Here is a 12,943-nt window from a genome sequence, read left to right as displayed (position 1 = left end):
CTAACTAATGCTTCTCAATATTGGGAATGGACTGTCCAGTCTAAGACAAACTGACAGTCGCAGGGAGATTGAACACCATTTGTTTTCATTTTTCGTTAGTCCCGTCTTTCCATGTATCGTGATTGTAAGAAAAGGAGAGAGGACCGCGCGAGGGATAGCTTCAGATTTGCGTGCGAAAATCAACACATTTTAACTCAAAACTATTAGTGTGGGGTCAGAGTAGCACCTTGATTAAGATTTGCTGTTGTACAAGGTCAAAAAATCAATATCGCTGCCATGATCTTCTCATTTGATATCACTGATACTGATTTCTGATACAAATATGAATTAGTAAACTGTCATTTAGGAAAGATACTGATTGGTTAACTATGTCAGGAAGTCATTCAAAGCGTTTTTGCGGCATTGTCTTTTTGTTTGTCTGCACTTGACACTCAAGACATGGTCAAAGCATTTTGCAAAATATTTGATTCAAGAAATGAAAATAATTAGGAATATAATAACATTAGGGATTTCTCTTTTTTGCTAGTCATTCATTCCCCGCCAGGCGGGCCCCCCTCCTATCATCTGTCGGCCATGATTTGAAGCTGAACCAGACTGTAAACGTCACTCCATCATCACTGGTTTAAACACGCTCAAAATAAAAGTTTGAGGACACTATTTTTGGATCGACAGAGCTTCTCCATTTTCTTCTACTGTAACTGACTACATGCTACTCCACACGCATTTGCAGCACAAGCAGTGTATTTCTCCAATAAAGAACCATACTGCATACTGCGAAAACTAAAACTCATATATTCATATTTTCAGTCAATGTTTACAATCATTCCTTTGACTCAAACATTCAATAAATAATCAGTAACCCGGTAGTAAAATGCCGCAAAGGGGCGCAGGAAATACACTACAGCATTTTAATGTGCAATTTCATGCATAAAATAATGTATAAAATGGTAAAAAGGTAAACATTCAGGTTGTTGGAACGGATTAAAACGATTTACATTATTTGTTATGGGAAAAATTATTTCGGTGTTTGAAAAATTTGCTTTTCGAACAGGGTTCTGGAATGGTTTATGGTCGAGAACCGCGGTTCCACTGTACATAAACATTCAATTCAGCGTAACAAACCTTAGACTCTTTTCTTTCATCAGAAAAAAGACTTAATTCCTAAATTATATGGGTTTGGAGTTATCTTAGCTTGAAATGGGGGCAGGTGTACAAAATACAATACAATATATACATATTGATTCATATAGGGATTTGACAACAGCTGAGCAGCTCTTCAAAATTGACCTTTTTCTTCAAACATATGGAAACTGATATTATTCCCATTCTCTATTAGCTAAATATACCAGTTATTGTGATCTTGGATCTTGGCTATGCCAGCCTCAAGAGCCATGTAATTTTATTGTTGACGTTTTTCAAAAACGCTGCAAAATTTGGGATATTATGTCCTTATTTTCATTGTAGCTTTCCAGAGGTTGATGCTATAGCATTGAAAGTGGTACCAAATGAAAGCTAATGAAATTTTCTTGCATGCGGTAGTAAACACATGAACACATTAAATGTAATTAATTTTAATGCACAAACATATATATTTTTTATGCTTGGAAAGGATGCCATCATATCATACATAACTTTATCTACAAAATGTTACTCTTAAAGGACAACCGACGTCTCCGGACAAGTTGTGTCCATAATTTGTAAAATGGCTTCAAATGACTTCTACTGAGCGTATTTTACAAAGATTCCACCGCATATAACTATATTTTACGTTTTAAGAATCGCACTGAATATTCAGGAATTCTTTTGTTTGAGTTGGTGACGAGTCCGTGCGTGACGTCACAAAAGGACCGCCCCTGACCGTGAAAAAGACGCATTGTGGCGGTCCTTCCATCACGTCAATGTATTTTGCTGTACAATGATACCTCGGTTTTTTAACCATAATCCGCCTCAGAAACCTGTTCGAAAATCGATTTGTTCAAAAACCGAAACAGCACTTTAAACTCAATGTAAAAAATCTTAATCCATTCAAGAGTGTAGAAAAAAACTTTTTAACTATCTCATCGCATAAACCGGATAAAAACTTAATAATAGAGCAAGTCATGTGTAAAATTCTATAAAAATAAACTTTTCTTTCTGCCACGGACCGTGTTGGCACCTATCCCAGCTGTCTTTGGGCAAACACAGGGCATACTAACTTTTCAAACCATCCTCTGCTTGCTTTAAAATCATACTATTCAGGAGATCTTAACCAAATATGTCTGCATTTTCGCAAAAATTAAACAACAACATTAATGCGTCGGTCACAATGAGGAAGACGTGACATACAGTAAAGTCTCGTTATATCGATATCGGATATATCGATAGTCCCGGTTATATCGATACTATTTCTATGCACGCACGGAGAAAATTACATGCAAACAGGGTCGGATATATCGATAGTCCCGGTTATATCGATATTTTTTCGGACTCCCTTGAATATCGATATAACGAGACTTTACTGTATAAGGAATTGACGTATAAGGAAGCGGAGGGTAGTTGAGTGATGCATTCAGATGCACTCAGTTTGGTTGAGAACCAAATTTTGGTTGTGTACCGGGGCATAAAAAATATGACATTTTTGGTTGAAAACCGAATAGGATGAGAACCAAGGCGTTCGAAAACGTTTGACTGTACTTGTTTGGTCTGGGGAGCTTGTGTTGCACCCAAAGGCCGCCAGAAGGCCAGAAGAGGGCATCCAAGCGCCATATAAGGAATTTAGCAGTCTGTGGAAACGGAGGTGGCCACAGGAGGTCGCCATTTTGTGCCTCTTTTTTTGGGTGAGAGATTTCCCCCCAATGTTGCCTCAAAATGCCACAAATAAATTCTTTAATCGATTGCAAACATGTATGCTTTCCTCTTCAGAACTATTTGAATCATATTCATAACTGGATGTGTAACAAGAAAGCATATTCTCCGAATCTGAAGCCATTATTTTGATTCACTAGCAATGCAAGACATCTTGGCGTGACGTCAAGACTTTCTGGAAATGCCCAATTCGCAGCTCAATTTTTTGCAGATTTTGGACACTTCAAGTCATTTTTATTGGTGTTTTGCATTTGACTAAAATATCAAACTGCGTGTTTTGGGTATGTTAGATGGTATAAAACGTTTTTCTGATGTCAATTAACAAGTCGGTTGTCCTTTAAAATTCCATCACCCTCTTTTCTAGGATCTATTTTACAAAGTGTCTCCCGCTCTCTTCCAACCATCAAATCACGGTCAATTGTGTAACTTTAAGTTGTTTAAGCTTAAATTAATAGTGAACTGGTAATTTTATTTTATTGGTTCATCACGGAAACCTGGATGCTCAAGTGGCTGCTGAAGCATTCATATTGATTAACGCCGTGTGTGTGTGTGTGCGTGTGCGTGTGCGTGCGTGTATGTGTGTGTGTGTGTGCGTGCGTGTGTTTGTTTGCATGCGCGTGTGAGACAGAGAGAGAGAGAGAGAGAGAGAGAGAGAGGATAACAGTTTTGTTTATATTGTAGCAGACCTGGTTAGTATTGATAACAACCTTGTGCACCTTGTGGTTTTTTTTTCTTGTTTTTTTTTTTGTTTTGGAATGGGTCATCACACACTGGCAGAGAAATAATGTGTGAATGCGCGCACACACACACTTAGAGTTTGTGTACCGTTTAGGGGGATAATATCATACAGTGCAGTGAGAGCAGCATGCAGTCATATTGATAAAACCTGCCGGGTTATTGCTCAGGTCTATGATGAGTAGGGGGGGTAATTAAAAGGAATTAAGATTGTACTAGGCCTCATGGTGACCCAGCGAGCACAGTAAACCTGTTGGGATTGGAAAAAGATAGTCATTAGTGAAGTAGTTATAACCACCTGAGATTGTGTTTTATAAAGTCTGCCTTGCTCCTTTAATTAACTCCCTTGGTTCCATAATTTGTATTTACTTATACACCATATGCATTGCCTTATACTTTCGTTAGCTGAAAAATGACAATCATGATTCAATCATAAAGTAACGGGGTTGAGGGTTTAAGTTGCATATTATTGTTGAAACTAAATAAAAATAAAATATGTGACTTGTTGCATATTTACTTGTCCTTGAATTAAAGTTTTCATTTTCAAGGCTACTCATTGGACCTATAGTTTAAAATTGTTGCCCTTTTTGAAATCATTTTAGCACTGCATATATAAACATTGGCCTTTTGCACACCAAACCATGATTTGGCTGGTTTGATTCACCTGTGGATATGATGACATGGTAAGATATTGTTCCACTGTCCGTGGAAGCAACGTGATCGTGCGGATTGGAACTCAGTAACTGACGAGCTAACGCTGTTGTCAGGCTTGTTTATAAATTGATATCTGTGTTGACTCACTAAGGTCAAATCTTTGCACAATTTCACAATAAGGGTGCTGGTCAGGTTGATAAGACTCCCGTGTAGTGAGGATCAGCCAAGAACACAAATGCTGGCTGGGCACTGATGGGCTGCTGCGATAAGAAGGGTCGCATTGGCCAAAGAGAAGTCCACAGGAATATCGTAGAGAGACTGGATGGACATTGGCCCTCAGAAACTCATGCTGGCAGCAGGTTGGAGTGACTAACAAATCACTTTGGGCACGCTTTTGACCTGAGTCAATTATCTGATGCTAACATTACTCCACTGTGACTCCAAGTTGTTTTATTTTTTCTTCAAGGCAGACAAACCAAACATCCTGCAAGAACTAATGTCAGCGCCACGTTGTGATGTGCAACAGGGTAACAGAACAAAATGTCTAACTGCTCCTAGTCCTGACACTGACTGCTACATCGTGTAACAGGGGCACATGAATTTGACAGTTTTAGAATTTCAGGCGCTTGATTTTCATAGTCAGTGTTTATTTTCAGTTTCAAGTAAAGAGAAACAAATGCGATCATTCAAAGATTATTTGACCACTGCTGTGTGTAATTAGTGGAGAATTTGATTCACTGCAACCTAACTTTCCTTCTCAAATCTTGCTTTCCGCACCTCCTCATAAATCTGCTCCCCACCCCTTCCCAACACCGACACCTCTACCTCCACCCCCACCAACTGTGGGAAAGACATTTTATCAGCGTCTGTCCGTTGTTCTCTGGTGGGGATAGATACAGAGAAGATAGATGAGTGTTTTGACATGGAGAGTGTTAGACAAACAGTCTTATCAGGCCCAACACTTTAGACCGACCCCGTGAAACAGTCTCCTAAACCAAAGATGAAAACGGCGAAATTAGAATAGGTTTGGCCGAATTGGGATCTGTTTTTATCCAGGTGACCGAGATGACAATAATGACTGAGATTCTCAACGCACAGGACCCTCAGGCACAGTAGTGGCCATTTCGTCCAACCATAGCCAGTTAGCGACTAACTGTTCACAAATCCTCAGATCTGCTGGAACTTCTCGAAAGTGCAGACCACTCCCACAGCCCACTATCTGTCTGGGATGCACTGGGCTCTGACCACAGCTGTCACTGCCATCCTTCTAGTTATCATGTAGCGGAAATACACAAAAAGAAGCTGCTGAACTGAGCCAGACGTGAAACGGCTCAGCTCCTATCAAACGCCCCCTGCTGATGAGGCATGGACTGTTTGTTTGCTGCGATGAGGTTACTGTTGCAAGGGTTCAGGTCAAGTTCAGGTTTTCTGTTCTGTTTTATGTTTTCTGAAAGCCCCCACATGCTCCTGAGTTAATGTGATGGGAATCTTTCCGATAATTCAGCACCTGACAGATGTTATGTTCAAAGTATTAATTTCACAAAAAATATGACCACAACAATGAACTGACTGTATTGAAAGCTACACTCAACATGGCAATAGCCGAAAACAAAACACCAGGCTAATGCTATTAAATGCCTCTAAATATGGTCATATTGTGTAGTGTTTACATACTTAGACACAGGGTTTAAAATTAATATTGATGTTCTTCTGATCCTTTGACAGATGAGCTGGAGTTTAGTGAAGAAGGCGAAGCCAGAAAGGTCGTCGCTCGCCGGGACCTCCGTGCGGACACACTTTGGGGACCTTACCATGGAAGCCTCCAGTCAGATGCCAGCGAAGACGATGGGGCATCATCAGGGGTGAGCACTCTAACCAAGCTTCTTATAGGATTCATGTCAAATCAAAATAGATGGTACAAAAGGAGAGGATTTAGGTCTTGGCACCCAACATGTTTCCCATTGAATCTTGAAATACTCTGCAGGTTGAATTTAAATTTTTGTCTCCAAGTAAAACCCGCCAATAGTCAAAGACGACAGTGAAAAAACAAAAACCAAGGATGTTGAAAGAAAGCCAGGAATAAAATTGGGATTGTTTACGTCTGTGTAAACTCTCAGTCGTACAGGAGTGGTCCATCGATGAGAAGGTTTCTTCAGCCGTCATCTGTACAAATTTGAAGGTTTCGGACGTTTCGCCTCCTATCCAAGAGGCTTCGTCAGCGAACTAAAGTCTGACTGGTCGTATCGGCCCTATTTATGTATCCCTAATGTCCAGCCATGGCGGCGCCGGACACAGCTATGATAGGTCCTACTCTCAGGTTGGGGAGGAGCAGAGGACCACTCCCTGTGGCCCCATTAATTGTTCCTACATTCCTGACTAACGACTGGCCCATTTCCCCCACTCCCACCGGTATCACCTCATCAGCATTACGAATGTTGCCTAACCTGTTTTGCCTAAGCAGGCTATTGCATGAACGATCCAAATTGAACCTCACCCCACCAGACCGGTTTAATGAAGGATTTTGTTGTTTTATAAGAATCGCTTCTTTTACCCCCCTTTCAAACCATCTATGTTCTTTCGCTAAGATTTTAACCTCATTGTCGTCAAATGAGTGGTTGCTAGCTTTTAGGTGCAAATGTACTGCCGATTGAGGCCCACTTATATTATCCCTGCGATGTTGATAAAGTCTTTTTTTGAGAATTTGTTGAGTCTCCCCAATGTACTGCTCTTTACAATTTTCATTCTTACAATGTATGGAATAAACTACATTACTTTGTTTTTCATTTGGCAGCCTATCTTTTGGATGCACTAATTTTGCCTTAACGTGTTTATCGGTTTGAAATAAGTAGGAATTTTGTGTTGCCAAAGGACTTTGTAATTTTTCCGAAACTCCTGCAATTTAAGGTACTGATACTCCTCTCCTTTTTGTATCTTGGGAATTATTGGTTTCATTCCCTATTCTTTCTTTCTGACATTTGTTGAATGACCACTGAGGGTATCCACAGTTCGTGAGTGATCGGCTGATATGTTTTGACTCCTTTTCTCTACCTTCAATGCTAGTTGGTATTAGTTTAGCCCTATGCTGGAGGGTTCTGATAACTCCTAATTTGTGTTGTAAAGGGTGGTTAGAGTCAAACAGTAAGTATTAGTCAGTGTGCGTAGCCTTCCTAAAGACTTCTGTTTTTAGCGCTCTGTCCTCTTTTATAATTACTTTACAATCCAAGAAGGCTAGTTGGTTCTCTTTAATGTCCTCACGAGTAAATTTAATGTTGATGTCTACACAGTTGAGGTGATCTGTGAAGGATTGAATGTCTTGTTTTTTAATTATGACAAAAGTATCGTCCACATGTCTAAACCAGTGTCTAGGTTTTGTCCCCGGGAAGGATGTGAGGGCCTGTTTCTCCATCTCTTCCATGTACAGATTAGCCACTATGGGTGAAACTGGTGAGCCCATAGCACAACCATGAATTTGTTTATAAAATTTCTCCCGATATTGAAAATATGTAGTATTAAGGCAGATTTCCAATAATTTGCAGATGTGATCCGCTTTAAATTTGGTTCTTTCATGCAGAGAAACGTCCGCCAGCAGTCTCGTCCTCACCACTGAGACTGCTGCTGGGGTTGGGACAGATGTTAAGAGAGAAGTCACATCGTATGATGCCAAAGTTTCCTCAGGTTCCAATATGAGGTCTTTGATCCTCTCTACAAACCCTGTGGTGTTCTCTACGTGATATTCTGTGTTACCAACCAACGGAGCTAAGGTAGTTTTTAAATATTTGGCTACATTGTATGTAGAGGAGTCTGAGGGGGAACCCTTCTTTATGTATTTTTGGCAGGCCATAGATACATGGCGTGGCCTCTCCCGGGTATAATCTAAAATACATCTGTTTGTCTATATGTTTTCCTTTCTCTAACTTTTGGAGACAGTCTATCATTTCTTTCTTGTATCTATTGGAAGGGTCCCTTTTTAGTTGCTCATAAGTGTTAGAATCACCAGTCAGACTTTAGTTCGCTGACGAAGCCTCTTGGATAGGAGGCGAAACGTCCGAAACCTTCAAATTATTACAGATGACGGCTGAAGAAACCTTCTCATCGCAGGATTGTTTACGTTTTAAAACTTGTATTTTCTTATTTTAATCTGTGACAGATCCCACACACAAAGATGGAAAATCGGGCATTTCACAGTTTGGGCCGTATTGTGTATATAGTCCCATAATATGAACATAGAATTCCACACATAATCTTCTGCCACTATCGTTGTCCACGTGCTCACACATGACCTCTCGAAAGTCAAGAAGAACACAAAGTTGGTCAAGTGTTTCCAAAAATGTCAGATACAGTCAAACTCCACTGCAATGAAACCTACATGTGTGAAAATACCCGCCTGCTGCTTAATCAGCAACCACCACACTGGCTTACACGTGCACAGTTGGACAGTTGTATTTGTTATTGTTCGTTTCAGATGCAGCACAAAGGTTGCATTGCTAAAATGTCTACAAAACAGACGTCTGCCGACCAGTGATTTAAGAAAAGCTCAACTCATTCACTGTCAGACGATGTGCAAAAATGTGTCCACTCCAATGCCAAGGTTTTTGTCACTCGAATTCCAGGACCCACAGAATACTGTATTGAGTTTTAGGACTACAGTGGAACCTCGGTTTTCGAACGACTCACAGTCCGAACAAAAAATTCGAGAAATTCTTGCTTCGTAGTTCGAACAAAAATCGGTGTTTGAACGCCGGTACGAGTGCGTACGCGAGGGTGGGATGTTGAGCGGCGTACGGGTGTAGATTGCTCTCTTCGTGACCAACTGTGTCACGTTCCGATGGCGAAAGTGGCAGCTGACAAGTTGGAACTTTAATTGTTGGGAAGGATCGCTAAGCAGGTGACAGAGACGTTGGTGCTGGCAGATGAGTTATTAACAAAAGGCGCGGGTCCGAGATAATGCGGACCCGGAAAAAAATGAAAAAATAAAATGCACACGAGGGTGCAAAACAGCATACGATCTCGAAAGTATCAACTGACGCGATCAAGGCTAATAAATACCTCGGGCGAAGCAACTCTCGTACCGATAGCAGTTCAAGACACGGACGAGGTGCGAGGCGTAGTACCTTCCAACGCTGGCACTCACCCAGCGTCGGAAGATAAACCGTCTTGTTTAAATTTCCAAATGTCTGTGATGGAATTGACAGCAACTGGCGGATGTCGGGAGCGGAGGCCCCGCCCACCTGTCAACTCGCTCGTGACAAACTGTTGTCGCGTGCGGATGTGCTGTGTTTTGCTCTCGTGTTTAATATAGATGTACGAAGTGTTTTAGCCCCGAATCATGCCTCCAAAGAAAGTCAGTGCAAGCAGCAAAGCTGCTACAAGTGAAAGCCTGGGTTACATTTATGTTTATGTTATTTGTGTCTGCCATTTTGCTTAACATTTTCGGAGATATACATTGCTTTTTATGTGTTGGTCAGCATTTTAATGTGCAATTTCAGGTTGTTGGAACGGATTAAAACGATTTACATTATTTGTTATGGGAAAAATTATTTTGGTGTTCGAAAAATTAGCTTTTCGAACAGGGTTCTGGAATGGTTTATGGTCGAGAACCGCGGTTCCACTGTACATAAACATTCAATTCAGCATAACAAACCTTAGACTCTTTTCTTTCATCAGAAAAAAAGAGTTAATTCCTAAATTATATGGGTTTGGAGTTATTTTAGCTTGAAATTGGGGCAGGTGTACAAAATACAATACAATATGTACATATTGATTCATATAGGGATTCGACAACAGCTGAGCAGCTCTTCAAAATTGACCTTTTTCTTCAAACATATGGAAACTGATATTATTCCCATTCTCTATTAGCTAAATATACCAGTTATTGTGATCTTGGATCTTGGCTATGCCAGCCTCAAGAGCTATGTAATTTTATTGTTGACGTTTTTCAAAAACGCTGCAAAATTTGGGATATTATGTCCTTATTTTCATTGTAGCTTTCCAGAGGTTGATGCTATAGCATTGAAAGTGGTACCAAATGAAAGCTAATGAAATTTTCTTGCATGCGGTAGTAAACACATGAACACATTAAATGTAATTAATTTTAATGCACAAACATATATATTTTTTATGCTTGGAAAGGATGCCATCATATCATACATAACTTTATCTACAAAATGTTACTCTTAAAGGACAACCGACGTCTCCGGACAAGTTGTGTCCATAATTTGTAAAATGGCTTCAAATGACTTCTACTGAGCGTATTTTAATAAGATTCCACCGCATATAGCTATATTTGACGTTTTAAGACTCGCACTCAATTTTCAGGAAATCTTGTTTTTGAGTTGGTTTATTATATCCGTACATGACGTCACTAATGGAACGCCCCTAATGGAAAAAAAGACGCATTGTAGCGGTCCTTCAATCATGTCAATGTATTTTGCTGTAATGTTTGGTCTGGGGACCTCGTGTTGCACCCAATAGCGGCCAGAAGAGGGTGTGCAAGCTCCATATAAGGAATTTATCAGCCTGTGGAAACGGAGGTGGCCACAGAAGTTCGCCATTTTGTGCCTCTTTTTCGTTGAGACACCTCCCCTTAATGTTGCCTCAAAATGGCACGGAATAAATGCTTTAATCGATTGCAAACATGTATGCTTTCCTCTTCAGAACTATTTGAATCATATTCATAACTAGATGTGTAACAAGAAAGCATATTCTCCGAATCTGAAGCCATTGTTTTGATTCTCCAGTTATGCAAGACGTCTTGCAGTGACGTCACGAAGTAGGGGCGGGACTTTCTGAAAATGCCCAATTCGCTCAATTTTTTGCAGATTTTGGACACTTTAATTCATTTTTATTGGTGTTTTGCATTTGAATAAAAATATCATACTCCAGTGGGTATTTTAGATGCTACAAAACGTTTTTCTGATGTCAGTTACGAAACAAAAAAGTCGTCGGTTGTCCTTTAATGCATGTAGTATATAATTTATTGTCACTGTTGGGATTATCATTCCTCAAATGCAGGAAATACTGGAACACCTAATATCAGTTTCCATATGGGGACAAAAAGGAATTGCTGCTCCCTCGTGCAATGGAAAAACATTGCCAGAAGTCTGACCAGCTCTCTACCCCCCCCCCCCCCCCCCCACACACACACACAAGAAAAAACGAAACCCAAACAAATTTGTGAGTGGCGCTCCACGTCATGCTTTGCAATTCCCGAATAAATTCGGGAACGGCAGTGAATGACAGGATAAAAATAATAAAGATGGAGGAAGCAAAATAAAAGACATTATGCAAGAAATAGATGTAAGTGTAAGTGAATGCTGATGGTAAATTTCACAATTTGTTTCCATTTTTTTTTCCTTTGTACACTGACAATATGAAGTGTCAAATCAGTGTATGCTCATACCTATGCACGACTGGAATATAACTACAAAGTTTACGTTTTATGGGGGGGGGTGTCTAAGATAAAATTTACTGTAGTGAAAAGTACCACTATGTGAAAAATATGTTGCTGTAAACATAATTTTGTCGTAAAGGAGTTTCACTGAAAAATCTATTTTGTTTGATTTTACCGCTGCTTTCTTGATCGTCAGTCAGGTGGCTTGTTGGACAATCTCACAAGACATACGATACGCGTTTGACATCCATGTTCGGGAAGAGATAATATCAGCACAAAAACAGCAACAATATTGTATTTTTGTGAACCCAGCCTAACGGATAACATTGAACTTGGTAATTGAGGCTCAGAGATCATTTGATGTCTTGATGCTTTTTTCTTTTTGGTTTGTCTTTTGGAGCATAGTTTCTTTTCAATCTTAGTTTTCGATTACAAATTGACTATCAAAGAGTTTCATACTCGATTTTGGAAATCATTTAAACAAATGTGTGGAACAATGATGTGCTCAGTAGTAGCAGTAGTGAAAGCATTTTGATATACATCTCAAATAAATGAAAGTATAGGGCTGGGTGATTATTCAAGTATTTATTTGATGAAACTGTATAGCCGGAAGCTTTTTGTTGAGAGCTCTAATGGTACCAATACCATATAAGTTGGCATTGTGTTTAGAATCAACACAGGGTGAGAGTGTGAGCGTCAGCTTTTTTGTCAGCCAGTGGCTTACGCTCCGAACATGACATCTGCCATTGGGAGAGAATTATATATCATGTGGTTGTTTTTCGAAACACACGTTTGTAGATGTTGTAGACTGACACGAAGCTGAAGAAGAAGAGGTGTGGTTTTATTTTGAAAGATGAAAGGTCAGGGGTCAAATGAGATTTTCCTGAATTGATGGTTTTACTGATTGGAAATGAAAACGGATGATTGAGTATGTGCGTGCATGCATCTCCCTGTGTGCGCTTATGCGCGTGCGTGGGACCGGATGGAGCCCTATCAAAGTCCGTCATTTTGCATCATGCATCTAATCACATGATACTGATGCTGGGTGAGGCTTCCTGGTACGGAGTGCTCGCTTTTGCATGACCTTACAGAAGATCAGGTTAAATATCAACTGGTCACTCAGGCTGGGCCTCGTTCACTTTTTGACTGAGGCTTCCCCGAGTTAAAGCCGGTCATTTACCTCTCCTCCCTCCCTTGCCCAGACATCCGCCTGACTTTTATCTCCGTGTGGCGCCATCCTACTGGACAGCAAACCCCAGTGATTGATTTCTGTTTGATAGGCTCTCATTTCTAAGATTTTGTTTATTAGCGAGAAGCATT

The 12,943-nt window shown here is 40.2% G+C and overlaps 1 protein-coding gene across 1 annotated transcript in view; it reads left to right on the top strand.

Moving 5' to 3' along the window:
• zfpm1 (zinc finger protein, FOG family member 1) overlaps nt 1-12,943 on the top strand; it is a 161,686-nt gene that overhangs the window by 124,994 nt on the left and 23,749 nt on the right. Inside the window, exon 4 of the mRNA XM_088997553.1 lies at nt 5,959-6,095. Within this exon, the coding sequence (XP_088853679.1) occupies nt 5,959-6,095 (137 nt within the window). The remainder of the gene's footprint in view (nt 1-5,958; nt 6,096-12,943) is intronic.

Source organism: Hippocampus bargibanti, linkage group LG05 (genome assembly GCF_051943395.1).
Source record: "Hippocampus bargibanti isolate YZ-2025 linkage group LG05, ASM5194339v1, whole genome shotgun sequence".
Classification (NCBI taxonomy): domain Eukaryota; kingdom Metazoa; phylum Chordata; class Actinopteri; order Syngnathiformes; family Syngnathidae; genus Hippocampus; species Hippocampus bargibanti.
Note: the sequence above shows the minus strand (reverse complement) of the source record. Positions and strands in the feature narration are given on the sequence as shown.